Below are 21,681 nucleotides of genomic sequence, written 5' to 3' on the forward strand. Positions count from 1 at the left end.
TATTCTGGGCATCCAATGGAGGAACTGCACCCCCTTTTTGAATTCCTCAAAGGTGACCCGACTTTAACCTCAGTCCCTAACCACAACAGCAAAACAGGCTCTAAAAATATGCTCTCAGGCTATTGAAAACAGGCAAGGTGGATGATGACACCCCGATCTACACATTCACCTTGCCCTTATTTCCAGCAAGTTTCAACCCTTTGCCATCCTTTTCCAGTGGGATCAGATGGAGTCTGGCCCCCTGAGGATCCTGGAATGGTTGTTTCTGCCCCACTCTCCACCTAAGACTCTCTGGACTATTAATGCCATGTGTGCTAAGCTTGTTGTTAAAGGGAGAGGACGTCTGCAGGAGATGGATGGACGAGACCCCGAGACCATCTACATTCCAGCAACCAAAGACAACTTGGACTGGCTTCTCGCAGAGGACGCTGGATTTCAGGCTGCCTTGGCAGACTACAGTGGTGACCTTTCCATTCACTTCCCAAAGCACAGACTCTGGGCACAAACGGGGAATCTACCTCTGCTGGCCACGCGTCGCTGCAGACCACAACCCGTATCAGGCATCACTGACGTGTCTGGACGGTCAAAAAAGGCCGCAGTGACACGGATAAATCCTGTCACAGGACACTGGGACAATCAAGTGCAGACCATAGACCAAGGCTCTGTACAGGTTTTAGAGCTTGCTGCTATCTGCATGGCCTTTGAGTTGTTTAGTGAGCAGCCACTGAATATCATGACTGACTCGTGTTATGCTGCGGGGTTGGTTTCACGTCTCGAAGCCTCTTTCCCTCGAGATGTCACTAATCCTTATTTGTTCGCAGAGATATGTACTATATGGTCCCCTGTCAACCACAGAAAATTTGACTCTTACATAATGCATGCCCGTTCCCACACAGAACTGCCAGGACCCAGAGCGGAGGGCAATCAAAGAGCAGATGCTGCCGCTGTGGTTGCTGCAGTTCCCAAAACTCTCGAGCAGGCCAAACTCTCCCACCTATCCTTTCAGCAAAATGCACGCTCGTAAAGAGGCAGTTCCAACTCACAGGGAATCAAGCTCGAGGTATCAGCATGTCATGTCCTGACTGGCAGCAAATTGCCCCAGTGCCATCTAAGGAAGGGGTTGATCCCCGAGGCACAACAGCCAATGGAATTTGGCAAACGGACGTTACTCCTGTAGCTGAACTGGGTCGGCTAAAGTATGTCCATGTCACAGCAGACACACATTCTAAACACATAAATGCCACTGCACACCCTGGGGAAAAGGCAAGGGATGTGATCAGACACTGGCTTAGTTGCTTTGCAACTTTGGGAATTCCAAAACCCATAAAGACAGACAATGCTCCTGCCTATTGTTCTTCAAAGGTCACAACATTTCTCACGGGTTGGGGATATTTCATTCCACAGGCAGACCACACTCACCACGGGACAAGCTGTGGTGGAGAGAGCACACTGCACATTGAGGGGAATGCTGCAAAAACAAAAAAGGGGGGAATCTATCTACAGTCCCAGGAACACCTGTGGAAAGCGTCCTATGTCCTAAATTTCTTAAACTGTCATGACACAGATCCCAGCAGGTAACGAGTGTCAACACGAATCTCAGGGACTTTCCTCTCCCAAACCACCAGTCATGATAAATATTTAATATCAGGGCAATGGTCAGGACCAGTGGACCTCGTAACGTGGGGGAGGGGATATGCCTGTGTATCCACAGGTACTAAACTACAATGGATTCCTTCCAGATGTGTCAGGCCTTATATCAGCCCTTCTTCAGAGCAAGAGCAATCAACAGAAGGGACAAATGAAGAAACTGGAATCGAAGAAACACATAACTAATGACCACTACCAGACCCAAACTACATCATTGAAATACAGAGACATAATAAAAGGCTTCAGTGTGCATGTGTGAGGAGAGACTGAGAAGTGGCCACCTACGTACGAATGAGAAAAGTTGTGTGGACGTACGTATGAGAGTGAATTCAAAACCACTTCATGCCAGAGATGCCATAAATAAAATACACTCTTACAACACTACCTCAACCCCAGCAAATACAATTGAACACAACATCCATAACCTGACACACTTCCCCTTGACATAAAATTGATGCTTCTCACCCAGTTACACAAATACCCTCAGAGAAAAAGTCTTACACAAACCATATTTACAAACCCTGAATAATTGAAAGTGACACAGTTAATAAGGTTATGACCAGTTTTAATAAAGGCCTTACCACATTAGGCCCTGGTTTTTATAAATGCTTAAGACAAGTTTGTTTATGTTAAGAAATGTTTACGAAAAAGGTTTAAAAATTGTTCTGTAACTCGTTCTAATTATAATAAAGTGGAAATGTAGTGATTTATATTACAGGACGTGCCACAAGGCACTCTGGGACTTGTAGTTCCTTCTGTACTCTGCTGCACATGCACAAGGGAGGGCTCGAATGTCACTGGTTGAGAGGTCACGTTCTGACGTGTCACAGTTTGGACTGTCTACATCAGCTCATGTTGTTCTTAATAAATTTGATTCAGCCACATGCCTTGTGTGTAACTGGGTCCGTGCCCACACAAATAACACATGGGACTATCCTGCCACACTCCACCAGCCAGGGGGCTTCCCAAGGTGGGTCACTGGGAATGTGGGTCACCTGTTCCCAGTGTGGGTCACTGGGAATGTGGGTCACCTGTTCCCAGTGTGGGTCACTGGGAATGTGGGTCACCTGTTCCCAAGGTGGGTCCTCCAACAGGTGATGGAGTTGGAGCAGCAGATGAAGCTCTTCCCGCAGTCGAGCTCTGAGCTTCTCCAAAACCTCTTCCCACACTCCCCACACCGTAGGGCTTCTCCCCCATGTGCACAATCTGGTGGATGACGAGTTGAGAATTGCATGTGAAGCTTTTCTTGCATTCCCCACATTTGTAGGGCCGAGGCCCCCATTCCCCAGTGTGGATCTGCTGGTGGTGGATCAGGCGGGAGCTGACAGTGAAGCCCTTCCCACATTCCAAGCACTTGTAGGGCCGTTCCCCCGTGTGCACCCGGCGGTGGGTGAGGAGGTGGGAGCCATAGAGGAAGGTCTTCCCACATTCCTCACACTCTTAGGGTCATTCCCCTGTCTGGACACGCTGGTGGGCAACAAGCTTGGAGTTGCTGTTGAAGCTCTTCCCACATCCCAAGCACCTGAAGGGCTTCTCCCTGCTGGGAGGCTGCTCAGGGACCACCACCTTGCAGCTCTGGCTCAAGCTCCGGCTGCCTTCCCGGCACAGGCTGGGTCTTTCCTCCTCAGAGCACCCTGGACTGGCTTTGAAGCCCCTTCTCCAGGGGGATCTCCAGGCCTTTTCCTCCCCACTGCCTTCCTGTGCCATGGAGCCCTTCAAAACAGCCTCTCCCACCAGGGTCTGCTGGGGGGATTTGTCCTCCGTGCCCTCCGTCCTCAGCTCGCGGCCTGGGGCAGGAAGGAAGGACAGGGAGGGGATTTGCCTTCAGCCCACAGGGAAGGCCAAGGACATCCCCCCAAATCCGGCCCCAGCAGGACGGTGGCAGCAGCGGGGTTGTCCTGCAGCTGGGGGCGATGCTGGGCTGGGAGATACAGGACAGGACAGGGCAAAGGGGCACTGACTTCCTCCTCACCTGCCCGGGGGGCCCCTGGCATCTTCCTCTTCCTCGCAGCCTCCTTCATCTGGCCAAGCTTTGGGAAGGAGAAATCCTGATGGGGGGGAAAAACAACGGCTGAGCACATTGGGTTGGGGGTTCCTCCTGCCCAAGTCAATCTCTAGAAGTCACCGAGCCCCTTGTGTCCATAAACACCTCCTAAACACCAAGTTTCAGCCACAGCCCCCCAGGAACTCCAAGGTTCAGACCAAAAAAACCCTTCCAGGAGTTCCCCCTCTCAGGTCCCCCCTCTTTGGGCTGCTGGGGGTCCCACGTGTATTGGGGGTTCCCCCTCTCAAGGGTCCTGCCCTCTCTGGGCTACTGGGGGTCCCAAGAATCCCAGGGGTCTTCCCACTTTGGTATTCTGGGGGACCCCCTTCTCTGGGCTGCTGGGGGTCCTGCAGTTCCCCCCTCTCCACGGTCCCCCTGCTTAGGGATGAGGGGGGTTTTGGAGGCCCCAGGGGTCCCTTCTCCCCTGACACTTTGCTTTCTGGTGCTGGGGGTGTCCCACCTCTCTGAGGTCTCCCCCTCCCCACGATGCTCTGGGTCCCAGAAATCCCAGGGGTCCCTTTCTCGGGGCTCCCCTTTCTCTGGGGTCCCCCTGGCTGGGCTGATGGGGGTCCCAGCACTCCCCCTTCTCTGGGCTCCCCACTTCAGGGTCCCAGGGCTCCCAAGGGTACCCCCTCTCCAGGCCCCCAGTTCAGGGTTCCTGCACTCCCAACCCTCCCCTCTCTGCAGGTTCCCCCCTCCTTCCAGGCTGACGGGGGTCCCGCGGTGCCGGGATCGTCCCTCTCTGCTCTCCCCACTCCGGGGGTCTCAGCAGCCCCCACCACCTGTTCCTCCTCCTCTTCCTGCTCCTCTGGGCCTGGGGCCCCCCTGCCTGCCCAGTCCCAGTTTTCCAGATCCCACACCCCTCTTTCTTTGACTCCAGAACCCCCCTGCCCCCACTTTCCTCATCATCCCACCTCTCCCAGTCCCTCCATTCCCCTCTTTCCTTCACCCTGGGGACCCCTGAACCCTATTCCTGGTCATCCCACCCCACCTCACCCCCAGACCCCCTTTTTTTTGACCCCAAGACTCCCTGGAGCCCCTTCCCAGTTCTCACAACTCTCCCCGTTTCTCCCTTTCCTTGACCCTGGGACCACCCTGACCCCCAAATCTCCCTGTCTCCCCACTTCCCCACTCCTGCCTTATCCTGCAGGGTGCTCCGGGAGTGGCCCAGGGACCCCCTGAACGCCTCATTCCTGGACACCAGATCCCCCCTGCACCCCCTTATCCAGACCAGGAACCCCCGCACCCACTTCCCCGGCTCCAGAACCCCCTGCACCCCCTTTCCCGGCCATCCCACCTCTCCCAGACTCCCTTTTCCTTCACCCTGGCACTCCCTGGACCCCCAGTCCTGCCCATCAGGACCCCCCTGCAACCTCCTTTCCCGCCCAGCCCGCCTCTCCCAGCCCCCAGGCCCTGCTTTGCCTTCACGCTGCTACCCCCTGCACCCCCAGGCCTGCCTTTGCCACAACCCACAGGACCCTTTTCTTTGGAACACGGGGGCACCCCCTGAACCCCGGGTTCTGCCCATTCTCCCAACCCCCAGGACCTCCCTTTCCCCCACACCGCCGACCCCTGGCCAGGGGATCTCCCCGGACCCCCCATCCCACCTCTCCAGAGCCCCGCACTCCCCTTTCCTCGGCCCTGGCATCCCCCAAAACCCCCTTCCCCAGCACTCTGACCCCGACAGCCCCAACACTCACCCCAAAAAACACTCCCAGCCTTCCCCCCTCTCCCATCTCCCCCCTTTGGGGGGGCGGCAATTGGGGAACTCCCGCCACTGTTGGGGACAAGAAAAGAGTTCCCGACGCGTGGCCGGGGCCTTTGTTCGGCCTGCCGGGAATTCCCAACAAACATCCCGGCCCCCACCAGCCGCTGGGGCCCGGGGGTCCCTCCTCTCCAGGGATCGAGCTGTGGGGACACGAAGGGACCCCCACGGGAAGCCCTTTGCCGCTCTCCCACCTCCCCTTCTTCCCCTCTCCCACCCTTTGCCCGTCGCCCCCCCGCTGCTTTGGCAGTGACCCACCCCCTCTCTCGCTCACTTTGGGGCTCCCAGCCCCTCTTTTCCTTCCCCTCTGCCCCTTTGCCATCGGGGCCCCCCAACTCACCGGCAGCTCCTGGCTCGGGGGATGGAGCGGGGGGAGGAGGAGCGGGCAGAGGCAAAGGAGGAGGAAGAGGAGGAGCATCGCCCCCCTGAGTGGGCGGGGAGGGGGAGCTCGGCTGCCATGGGTTGGGGGATGCGGGGGGTTTTTGGGGGGGATGTTTGGGGCTGAGCCGCAAATGGCCCTCGGGGGGAGCTCGGGGGGTCCCCGGGAGGTGGTTTGGTTTTGTTGGGGGGGATCCCGGGGTGGGTTCCCGGCAGAGGCGGGAGGTGGGCGGGGGGATGCGGGGACCCCCCCGCGGTGGGGGTCGGTGTTGCGGGGTCAGGCCCCGCCGCCCCCATTGTCAGCACGGTGCCGGCGGGGGAGACGCGATGAGCGCCTTTTTTAGGGCCCCCGGAGTGGGGAGAGCAGAGAGGGGCGACAGCGGAGCTGGGGGACCCCCGGCAGCCTGGGGGGGCGGGAGGGGAAGCGCGGAGAGGGGGAGCACAGAGGGGGGGGGGGGCCGGGGACCCCCGGCCCCTGAAAGAGGAGGCTCCGAGAGGGGGGACCCCTGGGATTCCCGGCATCTGCAGCAGCCAGGAAAAGGCAGAACCCCGGAGAGGGGGCCCCCAAAACACGAGGGACCTGCAACAACCTGAACGGGGGGGACCCCCAGAACCCCAAAGTGCAGAGAGCAGAGGGAGTGAACTTCGGGGAGGGTTTTTTAGAGCCTTTTCCACGGGCCTGCCTCACCTGGCTGTGGTCTCCCTGTTTGTCAGCACTGTCAGGTTTGCCCATAAAGGAATGTCATTGGTCATTCTATTGCTACACCAGTACCTACCATTGCTGTGCACAGACACACTGAGGTGCCACGATCACTGTGTATTTCAAGAAAATCAAGTGCCCTGCAGTGACCTGTGTGTCCAAGATGCTTCCTCAGCCCTTCTGTGGAGCTGCAGGGGCAGTGCCTTTGTGCAGAGGAGGAGGGAAGAGATTCCCAGCCCAGCAGCAGGGCCAGGGCCAAGGGCTCCTGCTCTTTCCACAGCTGCTCTTTGCAGCTCCCCACTCCCCTTGCCAGCCCTGCTGTGGGTGCAAGGCCTGAGTGCTCCGGCAGCTTGGTCACAGTCCTGCTGCGTGTCCGTGCTGGGATCACAGGCAGGGACAGGCCCTGGCACTGCTGGCACAGTTTGGGGGCACAGCAGGAAACAGGGTCTGACTGGGGCTGTCCAAGCTCCATCCCCAAGGAGCACAGCTTGGTGTCGGGGCAGGGGAGGGTCAGGGACAATCAACCAAGGCCCCTCAGTCCTTCCCTGGGCTCTGGGAGGGATGGGAAAGGGGATCAAAGGAGACAGGGGGTGTCAAATGCCCCCAGATCTCAAGGGACAGGCTCGGGGCTGAAGGGATGGAGAGCAGCCCTGCATCCAAGGCCATGGGGATAGTGGGGGATGAAAAGCAGGATGGGAGCCAGCAATGGGAGCTCACAGCCCACAACCCCTCCGTGTCCAGGGCTCATCCCAGAGCGTGGGCAGCAGGGGAGGTGGGTTCTGCCCCTCTGCTCCACTCAGCTGAGACCCCTCCTGCAGTGCTGCCTCCAGCTCTGGGGTCTCACCTGAGGGCAGCACAGGGGCACATTCCCCTCCTCTCCTGCCCTCAGGATGAGCCCCACACACGGGGGGTTTCCGGGCTGGCTCGTGTCCCATTTGTCACCCACCAGCACCCCCAGAGCCCTCTCCCAGCAGGGACTTCCATCCCTTCCTCCCCCAGCCTGCACCGATCCCGGGGGTTGCCCTGACCCGACTGCACCACCTTGGTCTTGTCCAACCTCAGCAGATTCTTGTGTGTGCCGGGAAACGGGGGGAAGGGGAATTCACCCCACTCTTGGAGATTTGTTTGTCTGGTGGTGCCCCAGGGAAATCAAAACTCTGTCAGTCCCATCTAGTCTGTCCCATATTCCACCCAGGAACTCTCCACCAAACAGATCCACCAAGTGGGGGAATTCCAGTGCCCTTTTTGGGGGACTGACACGTCACAGCAAAAGGAAAACCCCTCAGTGGATATTTCCGTCAGTTACTTTGGCATCCCCCGTGACATCTCATCCTACCTCTGTGACATCACATCATCCCTGGGACATCACAGCTCCTCTATGAAGTCCCATCCATCATATGACATCATATCTCTCCGGTGACGTCAAATCTTCCTCTATGACATCACATCTATCCTGTGACATCGCATCCTCCTCTGTGACAGCACATCCATTGTACAACATAAAATCCTCATCTGTGACATCACATCCTTTCTGTGACATCACATCCTCCCACATGGCATCTCATCCTTCCTCAGTGAAATCATATCCTCTCTGTGATATTACAGCTCCTCTGTGATGTCCTCTATGATGTCACAGTGAAGGATGTGATGTCACTGGAGAGATATGATGTCGTATCCATCAGATGACATCATATCTCTCCTGTGACGTCACATCCTCCACTGTGACATCACATCCGTGCTGTGACATCGCATCCTCCTCTGTGACATCACATCCTTTCTCGTGACATCACACCTCCTCTATGACGTCGCATCTATCGTATGACATCATATCTCTCCTATGACATCACATCCTCCACTGTGACATCACATCCTCTTCTGTGGCATAACATCCATGATATGACATCAAAACCTCCTCTGTTATATCAGAGCCTTCCTCTGACATCACATCCTCTTCTGTGACTCCACATCTCTCCTATGACATCACATCCTCCTCTGTGACATCGCATATGTCCTGTGACATCACATCCTCTTCTGTGACATCACAGCTCCTATATGATGTCGCATCCATCATATGACATCATCTCTCTCCTGTGACATCACACCTCCTCTATGTTGTCACATCACTCATATGACATCACATCTCTCCTGTGACATCACATCTCTCCTGTGACATCATATCCTCCTCTGTGACATCACCTCCTCTTCTGTGTGATGCTGTGGAATGTTGGTGCTAAAGAAATAACTCCGGAGCAGTTAATTAGGGGTGAGATAAGGAAAGGGTTTAATTGTGCCAAGGCAATGGATGTTAAAAGACACGCGCCGCTGTGCTCGAGATGGTCCATTTTATAATATTGTCTGTCCAATCCCAAGTGTGTCCACCCCGTAGCCTTTCCTCTGGTCCACTCTGGGTCCACCCCCTGAGAATTGAGTCTGGGGTGTATTTTGGGACCACCTCTTCATCAGTCTCATCATCTTCAGAGCAGAGAGTCACCTAGTTCTGGACTCTCTTTTGTTTTTCAGGCCCTGATATGGTTGTTCTCTAAACAGCCTAGGCCTTGCCTTGACAAGAGACTAAACATTGCCACTGAATTCAGACGTAGATTTGATATGGGGAGCATAGAATGGGGTAACAGGGTTAAGGAATGTGTAAACTACTTGTAATACAGGGAAAGGGAGTGAGGGATGCTGCTTTTAAAATCTACTTCTACTACTTATAAAACTTATAAAGTTTATAAAAATTAGAAAATATAAACCTATAAAGGGGCTTAAGGCGTCAGTTACATCACATCATTCCTAGGCCATCACATCCTTCTCTGTGACATCCCATCCCTCATATGACATCATATCTCTGGGCCCAGCGCTGGCCCTCAGCAGGATGGCACCTTCCCGCCCCACTCTCCCTCCCTCCCCACCCGCCTCAGAGACCCCTCTGTGCTGGGACCCCCGTGGGCAGAGATCAAGGACAGGCACTGAGCGGGGGCTCCCGGCACCTGACACAGCCTCAATTCTCCACTCACCTTTGGCCACATTTCGGCAACACCTTCCATCCTTACGGGCCCCTGACCAGACACAAGAGACCATTGTGAGGCCGCTGGGAAAACATCTCAGCTGAATGACTTGACTATTTGCCTTGCATTTTCCCCAGGCTGTGACCTGGAAGATTTTCCTTGTGCCCCTTTCTTCTTTGTGCCTCGTTTGTTGGATAATTGAGGAACGTTGACTGAGGAGGGGCCCAGGGGAGGTGAAACTACTCAAGAAGGAGACATTTACAGCCCCTCAACACCAAAGATCGCACTCTGGACCATCCAAATTGTGGGAGCAGCAGCTCATTGGAAGAGGGAAATGTCCCCAGTTTGGTGTTTAAAAGAGAGATGGAGAGACGTGACCAGGGTGCCTGAAGTGCAGCTGATCCCCCCAGGACTGTCTCCTTCCTTCTCTCTGAGAAGGGCTGGGAGCCCCTGGGGAAATTCCTCTTGTTCCTGCAGTCCCTGCTCTGGGATTTTTGTCACCCTCTGGTTCCAAATGGATTTGGGGCCTGGTCGTTCTCCTCAGGCCGTGACCCGCAGGGAGGTGCTGCGGTGACTCACAGAGGGAAAGGGGAGGAGAAAAGGGGGCCCTGTTCTCCCCACATTTACGTCTCCATTCCCAATTTCATGGTGCCCTCGGCTTCCCAGAGTCCCTCAGTAGCTGCACAAGGAGGGGGCAGGACAAGACTCAGTCGGAGGTCTCTGTCCTGTTGTCCTGGTTTTGACTGGGATAATGGACTGGTTTACAGTCACTGCCCACAACAAGGACTTGTCTCAGCACAGAATCATGGAATCATGGACTAGTTTGAGTGGGAAGGGACCGTAAAGCTCATCCCGTGCTACCGTGTCCCTGGCATGGACAGGGACACCTTCCACTAGCCCAGGTTACTCCAAGCCCCGTCCAGCCTGGTCTTGGACACTACCAGGGATGGGGCAGCCACAGCTTCTCAGGGAAACCTGTGCCAGGGTCTCCCCGCTCATAGGGAAAACTTTCTTCCCAATATCCCCCTAAGTCTACCCTCTGTCAGTGGGAAGCCATTCCACCTTCTCCCATCATTACAGGTCCTTGTCCAAAATCCCTCTGCAGCTCTCTGGGAGCCCCTCGAGGCACTGGAAGGGGCTCTAAGGCCTCTCTGGAGCCTTCTCTTCTCCAGGCTGAACAAGTCCAATTGTCCCAGCCTGTCCCCAAAGCAGAGGGGCTCCAGCCCTCAGAGTATCTTTGTGACCTCCTCTGGATCCACTTCAACAGATTCCCCTCCTCCCCTGCCCCCGGGATGAGCCCAACACACGGGGGGTTTCCGGGCTGGCTCGTGTCCCATTTGTCACCCACCAGCAGCCACAGAGTCCTCTCCCAGCAGGGACTTCCATCCCTTCCTCCCCCAGCCTGCACCGATCCCGGGGGTTGCCCTGACCCGGCTGCACCACCTTGGTCTTGTCCAAGCTCAGCAGATTCCCGTGTGTGCCAGGAAACGGGGGGAAGGGGAATTCACCTGACTCTTGGAGATTTGTTTGTCTGGTGGTGCCCCAGGGAAAACAAAACTCTGTCAGTCCCATCTAGTCTGTCCCATATTCTGCCCAGGAACCCTCCACCAAACAGATCCACCAGGTGGGGGGAATTCCAGGGCCCTTTTTTGGGCACTGACACGTCACAGCAAAAGGGAAAACCCCTCAGTGGATATTTCCACCAGTTACTCCAGCATTGACAAAACTGGCAGCACCTTTATAAAGGACTCCCTCCAACAGTCTGCGGAATAACACTCTTTATTAATACAAATTGGCACAGGTTAAAGGTTCCTGGTGGTTAGGGACAGGGTCTGGCTGCAAAAACACACTTTGAACAATGTCAAAATTGTTGTTAAAGCAAAGCAAAGTACAACCTCTAAACCAAACCAATCCACAAATACATTAGGAAGCAGAAGCCAGCTCTAGTCCTTCCAAACAGTGACTAACACGCAAAGCTGACACTTCCCACCAAGCACAGGCGTCCCTGAGGGGGAGGAAGGCAGGTTCAACCCCTCTGTTGATCCCAGCAGTTTCAATGGAAATCTCCCTCCAATTCTTTCCCCATTTCCAAATCGCTTTTATGCTCTTTCTTTAAGTTTGGAGGAGTTTGAGGGTTTCTACTGAGAAGTGCTAAAATTGTTTCTGGGTGCCTGGGGAGCTTTGTGGGGCATCGTGACCTTATCCCAGCCAGGAAGCAGCAGCTGGAGTCTCTTTGCTGTCCGGGAAGCAGCAGCTGGTTTTCCTCTCTAATTCCTATTCTATGTTAACTTTTAGCCTTATCTCTCTCTCCACACTCTGGGACCATTTCTCTGGCTTGTCCAGGTCCCCCTGGATGCCATCCCATCCCTCAGGTGTGTCACCTGCCCCACTCAGCTCAGTGTCACGGGCTCAGAGTGCCCTCCATGCCTTGGTCTCCATCATTAAGGAAGATGCCGGATACTGGGGCCAGGAGTGAGGAATTGGAGGGTGTGGAGTCCAGCTGGGGATTCCTTGCTGGGGATAAGGGCAGGGACAGTGGGATTTGGAAGGGGGCAGCAGTCCTCAGCCTCTGGAGGTGTCTCCTACAGGATGACATGGAATTCCCTGTGCTGGAGGCAATCACATCCCCTTGGGGTGCAGGGGCTGTAAATGTCTCTAGTTTGAGTGACTTCACCTCCCCTGGGCCCCTCCTCAGTCAACGTTCCTCAATTATCCAACAAATGAGGCACGAAGCAGAAAGGGGTAAAAGGAAAATCTTCCAGGTCACTGCCTGGGGAAAATGCAAGGCAAACAGTCAAGTCATTCAGCTGAGATGTTTTCCCAGTTGCCCCACAATGGTCTCTTATGTCTGGTCAGGGGCCCGCAAGGATGGAAGGTGTTGCCGAAATGTGGCCAAAGGTGAGTGGAGAATTGAGGCTGTGTCAGGTGCCGGGAGCCCCCGCTCAGTGCCTGTCCTTGATCTCTGCTCACGGGGGTCCCAGCATAGAGGGGCCTCTGAGGCGGGTGGGGAGGGAGGGAGAGTGGGGTGGGAAGGTGCCATCCTGCTGAGGGCCAGCGCTGGGCCCAGGGCAGGGCAGGGCCATCCCTGGGGACAGGGGCACTGGGGCAGCTGTGTCCCAGGGCCAGCCCAGTGTGGAGCCAGAGCCCCGCTGGGCTGCCAGTCCCTGGCCCCCCCTGCCTGGGCCAGCACAGCAGAACGGGGTCCAGCTGATGCGGGAGGACACGGTGTGCCCAGCTGGGACAGGGGCAGGGCCAGCAAAGGGCATCTGCCCCTCTGGGCTCTGCTTGGGGAGGGCGGGGTTGGGCCTGCCCCACTTGGGGGCTGCAGTGCCCACAAATGGGCTGGAGCCGGGCACTGCCACCACCCCAGCACTTCCCTGGGCCCAGCCCTTGTGTGGCAGGGCCAGCATTGCCCAGTGCTCCCCAGTGCCTGCCCAGACTGGAGATCCCAGTCACCCACCTGTGCCCATTGCCCGTCAGCCCCTTTATCTCCCAGCTCCCTGTTTCCCTGACCCCGGGGTCCTGGTGCCCCAAGAAGGGGGTCAGTGCCAGCCCTGCGTTCAACCAAGGGTCTGGAGTGGGAACAGGGACAATTGTGCTCAGACATGCTGGGTTTGGGGCTGGGCTGAGCTCTGGGGTGTCCCAGAGGGAAAGCTCTGGCAAGGGACGGGCAGGAGGACATGGGAGGATCAGGCTTTGGGGGCTATTGGAGGATGGATTGTGTTGTGTGGGATTGTCCCCACAGGTTATGCAGCTGCTTTCAGCTCCCTGCCCACCCCCTTGGCACCCCCAGGGGCCTGGGCCCTTCCAGGGGCAGCTGCCCCGTGCAGGAAGCTGGAGGGATGCCAGGGAAGGTGGCTGGATGGGTGCTGCAGGCAGGATGGACTCTGTGCCAGGGCTGATCTTGTGGCCAGGGCTGGGGGCTGTGCCATGCCAGGCTTTGCCCTGGGGGCTCTCGGGGAGGGGGCAGGGAGGAGTCCCAGCAGGGATAAATGTGCTCCTGCCCTTGTGCAGCCTCAGCCAGCGCTGCCCAGGCCCAGAGGAAGATGAAGGTCGCTGTGCTCAGCGTGGCCCTGCTCTTCACCATCCTGCTGAGCCCCCCGGCAGATGCCAAGGTGAGGCCCCCATGCCATGGCCAGGGGCTCAGGGATGGGCCCCTTCCCAATCCAGGGGCTCCCCAGCACTCCCCAGCACCCCCAACCCCGGGTCAGGCCACTTTCTTCCAGTCACAATTCCCTCTCTCCTTCCCCTTCCCACAATTCAACTCCTGCTGCTGCAGCTCCGCTTCCTCACGGGATGATTGCACCCGGCTCTGTCCTGGCACAGTCCCAATGCTTCCTGCTCTTTCTGACCCCAAATCCCACCTTTTTGGGCCTCCCCATCCCATCCTCTTGGTCCCCTGGAGCATCTCCCCACCATCTCCTGTTTCCCAGCCAAGGCAAAGGCCCAACTCAAACTGGGTAGAACTGGGCCAAGCCCCACTGGAGTCCAAGGAGGACAAACAGGTCCAAGCTCCACACTGGGCTCAAGTGGGACAAGGCCTGACCAGGTTGAAGTGGCACCAACTGGGAAATGCCCTGCCATGGTTCATTCCCAGGGCCTGTCCTCCAGGCTTTGCCCTCAATGCCTTGCCTTTCCCCCTGCACTGGTGTCCCCAACTTGCCTGGGAGCCGCAATCCCAAAGAGCCCCGCTCAGCCTGGGGGGCAGCCAGGGCTGGAGGGGGTGGGGACACCCGTGTCCCCCCCAGCCCCACAAGGCCACCCCTAACCAAGCCTTTGCTCTCCTCCTGCAGCCCGTCCAGGCCGGCGGTGTCCAATGTGGGGAGGTAAGTCTGGGAGTTGGGGGGCACCTAATGTGGGAAGTCGGGGGCACTTTGAGTCCCCCATCCCTTCCTGGCACTGGGGACACCCCAGTGACCAGTGATGTCTCCTTGTCTCTCTACAGGGAGGTGTGATCGGCGGCCCGGTGGGTACCAGGGTTTGTGCTGGGCCCAGACCCTCCCCTCTGGTGGCCACCACCCTCCAGGGCATTCCAGTGCTCCCCAGTCCACCCCAGTGTGCACCAGGGAGGTCCTTCCTCAGGGCCCCCACTCTATTCCCACACACCCCAGTCCACCCCACCACACACAGACAGGCCATCATTCCCACACCATTTCTTCCCCTTTCTCCTCTAATCCTTCCCCTTTCCCATTGCCCACGACACTCGTGTCCAGAAATCCCATTCCTTGACCCCTCAGTCCTAAACTCCCTCCCAATCCCTTCCAGTTTTTTCCCCTTCCCCATTTCCCCTGCCCCCACCCCTGCCCTGCTTCATTCCCTGTTTCCCCTCCACTGGAATCCCTTCCTCCTCACCCACATTTCCCACAGTCCCATCCCTTCCACACTCCAATGTCCATCCTCTGGGATCCCCAATTCCCCCCACTTCACCCTCTTTGGGTCCCCTCCTCCTCCCCCCACCCTCCCTGCAGGCCCTGAATTCCCCTGGCTCTCCTTGTCTCCATCCCCACCCTGGGCCCTGCAGGAACAGGGATCCCAGGGGAAACTGGGTGCAGTGGGGCTGGGGGAGCAGAAGGGATTTTCCCCCTCAGATCGGGGCCAAGCATGGACTGGGGGGTCTGGGGACACCCATTTCCCTCCCTCAGCCCCACAGGGGCCAATCCTGCTTAAACCTTTGCTCTCCTTCCCCAGCCAATCGCGGGACAAGGAGGAGGTGGATGTGTTGGGGTAAGTCCTGGAGCTGGGATGTCCCCAGTGTGGGAAATGGAGGGAAATGAAGTCCTCCATCCCTCCTGGGCCTGGGGACACCCCAGTGACCAGTGACACCTCATGCTCTCTCTCCAGGGAGGCATGGATGTCCATCGAGTGAAGAGGTCTGAGGTGGGTACCCCAAGTTCTACTGGGCCCAGACCCTCCCCTCTCATGACCACGGCCCTCCCCGGCATCACAGTGTGTCCCAGTCCATCCCAGTGTGTCCCAGTCCATCCCAGTGTGTCCCAGTACAGCCCACTGTGTCCCAGTACATCCCAGTAGACCTCAGTACAGCCCAGTGGGCCCCAGTCCCCCCCAGTGTGTCCCAGTCAATCCCAGTGTGTCCCAATACAGCCCAGTGTGTCCCAGTACATCCCAGTGTGTCCCAGTCCAGCCCAGTGTGTCCCAGTTCACCCCAGTGTATCTCTAACCCTGCCTTTGTCTCCAGCCCCCTGTGGCTGACCAGGTGGAGCTACAGCGCCAGTGACGCTCGGCTGCCTCTCTGCGTGTCCAGGTGAGAAATATCAGAGGGTCCTCAGCCCCCCAAAAGAACCTGGCAGGGCCCTGGGGAGTCCCTGAGCCCTCTGCAGTGGGCAGAGCTTGGGGACAGCAGAGGGACACGCAGGGGGCTGTCCCTGCTCCGTGTCCCGGGGCAGCTGGACAGAGCTGCCCCAAAGCCTTGCTTTGTACTGGGGGCTCTGCAGACCCCCAGGGTCACCGGGAGGGCAGGGAGGGGCTCGGGGAGGTGTCAGAGCATCCCGGGCTCAGGGGCTCTGGGGCCACATGGATCTCAGCATCCAATTCCCTTCTCCTGCCCAGCTCCCTGCAGACAGACGGGGTGGGGACAAGGCCCCTGCCATGTCCCTGTGGACACCGGGGGTGACATTTGGGGCTCTGTCTTTCAGGACTGGAAGTGGTGGTGACACCCGTGTCCTGTCCCCCTCCAGCGGCATGAGGAGATGATCATCCCTGGAGGACCCCCCTGACCACCTGGGTGCCCTGGCAATTTCCCTGCAAGAATCAATAAACCCCTGCAGCAAAACAAATGCTCTGTGACTGTCTGTGTGTGTGTGTTCCCACATCCACGGGTGCGTTCCCGTGTCCATGTGTGTTCCCATGTCCCCTGGGGCACCTGGTGGTTTGGGGGCACAGTGGGAAACAGGGTCTGACTGGGGCTGTCCAAGCTCCATCCCCAAGGAGCACAACTTGGTGTCAGGACAGGGGAGGGTCAGGGACAATCAGCCAAGGCCCCTCAGTCCTTCCCTGGGCTCTGGGAGGGATGGGAAAGGGGATCAAAGGAGCCAGGGGGTATCAAATGCCCCCAGATCTCAAGGGACAGACTCGGGGCTGAAGGGATGGAGAGCAGCCCTGCATCCAAGGCCATGGGGATAGTGGGGGATGAAAAGCAGGATGGGAGCCAGCAATGGGAGCTCACAGCCCACAACCCCCCCGTGTCCTGGGCTCATCCCAGAGCGTGGGCAGCAGGGGAGGGGGTTTCTGCCCCTCTGCTCCGCTCAGCTGAGACCCCTCCTGCAGTGCTGCCTCCAGCTCTGGGCTCCTCTGGTTGTCTGCAACGCACCCGCCCACAATGGCAATGGCTTGGGGGGATTCCCCTGCCAGCCCTGGTATCTCCTGCAGCTCCATGGGCTCCTCAGCACAGCAAAGACACGGACCTCTTGGGGTACTTCCAGAGGAGGCCACCCAGGGGATCACAGGGCTGCAGCACCTCTCTGATGGAGACAGGCTGAGAGAGTGGGGGCTCTTAAGCCTGCAGAAGAAAAGGCTGTGGGGAGACCTCCCTGGGACCTTCCAGTACTTCAAGGCAGCTTCTTAGAGACATGTGGGCAAAGGGTTCAGTAGGGCCTGTCACAATAGGACAGGGGGTGAGGGGGTTAAACTAAAAAAGGGTAAGTTCGGACTAGAGATAAGGAAGAAATATTTTATAGTGAGAAAGCTGAAACACTGGAACACATTTTCAGGGAGGTGGTGGATGCCCCATCCCTGCAAACATTCCAGGTCAGCTTGGATGGGGCTCTGAATAAGGTGATCTAGGAAAGATGTCTCTGCTCCCCCTCCAGGGGATCCCCTGCCCTGTGCTCTTGGCTACCACAGTGATGGGCAGCTCTCAAAGGATTCAAGTGCCCAGAGAGCAGAGGGAACACACAGGACCTCTGTTAGCAGGGACATCTTCAGGTGAGATGGGAATAGTTTGGATCAACATGCTCAGGCTCCCCTGTTTTGCCTCTCTGTAGTTGTACACAACGTTTGGAAGAGACTGAGAACCACGAGGTCCCACAGTGTCACAGGGTCCCCTTGGTGACAGGAGGTCATGAAGTGTCCCATGGACTTGTGGGGGTAGATTTTTTGGAGGTGTTCTCTGACCCAATCTTTCTTGAGCAAGGGAAGGTCTTCCAACATTCCTATATCCTGGTCTCCTGGGCCAGAGATCCCTGGGGGCTGGTCTTGTCAGTGCAAAGGTGTTCAGTAACTCTGCATTCGCTGCATCCTTGCCATGAGCAGAGCGGCTCAGGGGGCTCCTGGGGGGTCTCTGCACACGAGATCCCCCTCACACTCTTAAGGCAACTTCCCAGGTTCCCCATTCCCAAGACTCCCTGGCAGTCACTCTCCCACCAGCCCAGACCGGCACTTGTTGAGGACCAGGAATCGGAATGGGAATGATTCCGGAAATGGAAAAATATGTACAGCGATTGAATGGACTTCACACATTGTGTGTTTCCCCCGAATTTGTATCTTCCGGGCATGTCCCGGCTTGCTCACCTCCCTGCACCTCTGTCTTCTCTGCTGACTGGCTGGAGAAGCTGCGGCAGGAGACAGCCCCCATTCGCCCTTTCCTCCCCTGGTCCCTCCTGCGCTCCCCCCCCCTTTTTGCCCACGGCTCAATCCTGGTTTCTCCCCCTGTCTGTCTGTCTCCTGCTCCACCCTATGTTCTGGCCCTTTCCCTCCGGATAAAAACCCCGTGTGCACGCTGGATTAAAGATTCTACCTGCACCCCACCTTTGTGTCTGGGATCTGTACCGTGTCGCGGCCCCATTCCCCTCCCCCGCTCGGACCGCGGCAGGGGGTCTTTTCTAAATGAGTCTGGGGGCGTACTTCATTCCCCTCCTCTTCACTTTCTTCTTCAAATGCCCTTGGAAGGCCATCAACCAATAATAAGACACCAATTAATTGTAGTTTGTACAAAACACCTCCTTCAAGGACCAAGTTCCCGTTTCTCAGTGCTTGTTTCCTCCTAACTTGGCAGGAAAAGGAGAGACTCTCCCAGGTGGTTCTGCCAAACACAGACCAAAAGTATCAACATCTAATACAACCCTGATACACCCGCAAAGAAAAAGGGAAATTTCTTCAGCCTGCTTGTGGTCCATTGTAGCGTCCCTCCCCTGAGAAAGCTGGTGCAGAACCTCTGGGCCTTCACTTGGTGTTGTCATTGGGACAAAGTGGGACAAGATGTGTTTGAAAGTTTCTTCCTGCCCTGCTGTTTGCTGCCCGTTGGCTGGTGGAGCAGCAGAGCAGAAAGTCACTGTTGGCATCTGGCAAAGCAGCAGGTGAGAGCAGTTGTGAGGGGGAGGGGGGTGAAGTGTCTGCTCTTCAAGAGGGACAAGACAAAGGAGTTGGGGAATTGTCCTGGAACTCTGGCATGGAAGGCTTGGAGCGCTGGGTGGGTATTTCTTGAGAGCTGAGGTGGCCCCCGCCTGCTTGGGCTAGGATACCACTTCCTCCTGAGCCTCATTTGATGGCAGTGTGTCCAGAGGCAGCCCGGTTCCAGGCTGAAGCAAAAAGCCAGAGCGGGTGATGCGGGAGCTGCTCCAGCACTTACCGCAGCCTCCGGCCCAGTGGGAGCAGCCCGGGCCCTGCCCCGGGGCGCCCTGAGGCGGGCAGTGCCCACTCCCGCCGGCCGCCCTCACAAGGCCCAGGCCGCCTCCTTCCCACAAGGCCCAGCAGGGCCGCCCTCACACCTGCCCCGCCCTGCCCTGTCCCGCCCGGCCCCACCCTGCACCGTGGCCTCTGTCACACCCCACGCTGACGTGCTGAGCCTTCCACCAGCCATTGTGACGCCACAGGCGCCAGTCGGGCACGGCTTTGTTGGTGCCCGCAGCCGGCGCTCAGAGCTGCTGTAGCCTCTCGAGGAGCAGCAGCACCTCCCGCTCTGGGAGCATTGCGCGCCTGCATCGCCGTCTTGGCAGCTGCAGGACACGAACACTGCGCAGGGCAACCTCGTTTGCCTTGTGCTTCATACCCTGTGCCCGTCCTTATTCTCGTCCCCTTTGTCACCCTCCCCCTAAACCTCGCCCTCGTCCCAATTCCTCATCCCCACTTGGCTCCCGGCAGCCCGCCGGGGGCTTTTGCCCTTCCTGCTGCTGGGAGCTCCAAGCAGGGCCATGCCGTGGCTTCTCAGCAAGAAGCGACGGCAGTCGCCCTCCAGCAGCCCCAGTGGGCAGCCCTGGGCTGCCAGCAGCTCCAGCAGCACCTCCCAGCTCCGGGAGCAGGGGCTGGGCAGGCTGCACCGCGCGGCCGCCCGCGGTGACCTGGGCTGGCTGAGGCGCTGGCGCTGGTACCTGAAGGTCGTCGGCATCGACAGGCCAGACCAGGAGATGCGGTGAGTCCTGGGCCACGCTGATGGCACACCTTGGCTGCTCCTGAGCCAAGCTGCAGTAGTCCTGGGCAGCCCTCCCTTAAGGACAAGGCTTGCAAAGTGACATTTGCCCTGTCAGCTGGGAGAGAGAACTCTTGAGCTTTTCACTGCTCGGAGCTGCCGGCCGGGCTCCAGCGCTGTTGCAAACGTGTGTTGCCCACCTGCCGCTTGGCCGTGGTCTCTCTGCAGGGCTGTTCTGCAGCTGCTCAGCCCTCACCTGTTCTCTTCTGCCCTCTGGCTCATCAGGGCAGGCTTGCAGCAGCAGCAGCAGCAGCAGAAGCAGCAGCAGGAGCAGCAGCAGCAGCAGCAGCAGCATAGTCCGGGCAGGGTCCCCAGGGTGCTGGGTAGAGACACAGCTTGGGCTCATCCTTTGTCTGTCTGGGTTAAGTGTCTGTTTAATTTTTAGGACACCTCTGCATCTGGCTTCAGCCAATGGCCATGCAGATGTCATCAGATATCTGCTAAGAAAGAACAGCCAGCCCAACCTCCCTGACAGCTTCAAGAGAACGGCCCTGATGAAGGTGTGTGGAATGTCTTCTGAGCTTGGAGGTGGGGCTTAGTGCTGGTGTGTTAAAGGGGAGGTGTCTGACAGGATTCCTTGCACTGCAGGGCCATAGAAACACGCCTATTGCAATGGGCACGGCATAGCCTCTGTTAGCTCATCTTTGAAGATGGTCTTCTATGCCAGCACTCAGGAGCTGAGGGAGTTGGGACAGAGGGGGATGGAAAAGTTGGAAGTCTTTCCCTTTTGGTGTATTGTTCCCAGGCAGTCCAGCAGGAGCAGGAGGAATGTGTTGCTGTTCTGCTGGAACACGGTGCCGACCCCAATCTGGCAGACGCTGATGGCAACACTGCCCTTCACCTGGCTGTCCTCTCTAAAAACACAGCTGTAGCAGGGCTGTTACTGGAGCATCATGCCAAGAGTGATGCTCAGAACCAGGTAACCTTGGCATGTGGCTAAAGCTGCTCTTTCCAACAGCTGCAGAGCTTGTCTGTGTCTTTCTAATGGGGATTCTTTCTCCTTTTAGTGGGGATTTACCCCCTTCCAACTTGCAGCCTTCCAACAGCATGAGGAGATTCTGGAGTGCCTCGTGAAAAAAGCAGCTGACAGGCCTGCTCAAACCCAGGGGGAAAGGTGAGGGCTTTGTCAAAACAGCACCCGGGTGTTCTGGGTAGTCTGCAAGTGTGACCCAGACGAGGGGTGTGGCAATGAGCTGGGAAAAAGAAGGAGCAGCCCCGTGGAAGCAGTTCCCCGTGGGACTGGTAAATGCAGGTCTGCACTTGGCTGCTCTCGTACCTCAGGGGCTCTCGTCCTTTGCCCGCTGAGGTCTGCAAGAAAGCCTTGTCTGTGGTGCCCTCCCCCCACACAGACCCAGAGCCACGGGGAAACTTGCCAGGAGCTCAGCAGCGTGGCTGCTCTGCAGACCAGGGGGGTTTAAGGCAAGGCAGAGTTGGTGCGTTAAGTGCTCTGAAGGGAAGCGTTGGGGGAAAGAGAAGCAACACTGTCCCAGGGGGCACGAGGGGCTCTGAGAGCACAGAAGGAGAAAACTTCCTGCCATGGAGATGGTCAGGGGTCGAAGGGCTTGCCCTGGGAGTTTGTGCAGCCACATCTGGGGGGACTTTGAAGAGCAGTGCAAGGAGCCCTGAACAGCATGGCCTGAGCTGGTAGTTGAGGCTGCTTTAGGGAGGCCCCTTGGAAGAGAAATTCTCCAATGCTTCCATGGACTTGGCTTTGCTTTC

At 57.4% G+C, this 21,681-nt stretch overlaps 2 protein-coding genes across 2 annotated transcripts; one reads left to right on the top strand and one right to left on the bottom strand.

The window, feature by feature from the left end:
* Positions 1-2,795: 2,795 nt before the first annotated feature.
* On the bottom strand, positions 2,796-3,653 carry LOC113940347 (zinc finger and SCAN domain-containing protein 20-like). The gene is made up of 2 exons (XM_027631478.1): positions 3,620-3,653; positions 2,796-3,434 (listed from the first exon to the last, which is right to left on the bottom strand). Exons 1-2 carry the CDS (start codon positions 3,639-3,641, stop codon positions 3,094-3,096), a joined length of 363 nt encoding a protein of 120 aa, XP_027487279.1. The 5' UTR covers positions 3,642-3,653; the 3' UTR covers positions 2,796-3,093.
* Positions 3,654-19,201: 15,548 nt separating this feature from the next.
* On the top strand, positions 19,202-21,629 carry LOC113940346 (ankyrin repeat domain-containing protein 7-like). Its single transcript, XM_027631477.1, has 4 exons — positions 19,202-19,905; positions 20,348-20,462; positions 20,708-20,881; positions 20,970-21,629. Exons 1-4 carry the CDS (start codon positions 19,688-19,690, stop codon positions 21,078-21,080), a joined length of 618 nt encoding a protein of 205 aa, XP_027487278.1. The 5' UTR covers positions 19,202-19,687; the 3' UTR covers positions 21,081-21,629.
* Positions 21,630-21,681: the final 52 nt, after the last annotated feature.

This window comes from Corapipo altera, unplaced genomic scaffold, assembly GCF_003945725.1.
Source record: "Corapipo altera isolate COAL_440 unplaced genomic scaffold, ASM394572v1 248, whole genome shotgun sequence".
Classification (NCBI taxonomy): domain Eukaryota; kingdom Metazoa; phylum Chordata; class Aves; order Passeriformes; family Pipridae; genus Corapipo; species Corapipo altera.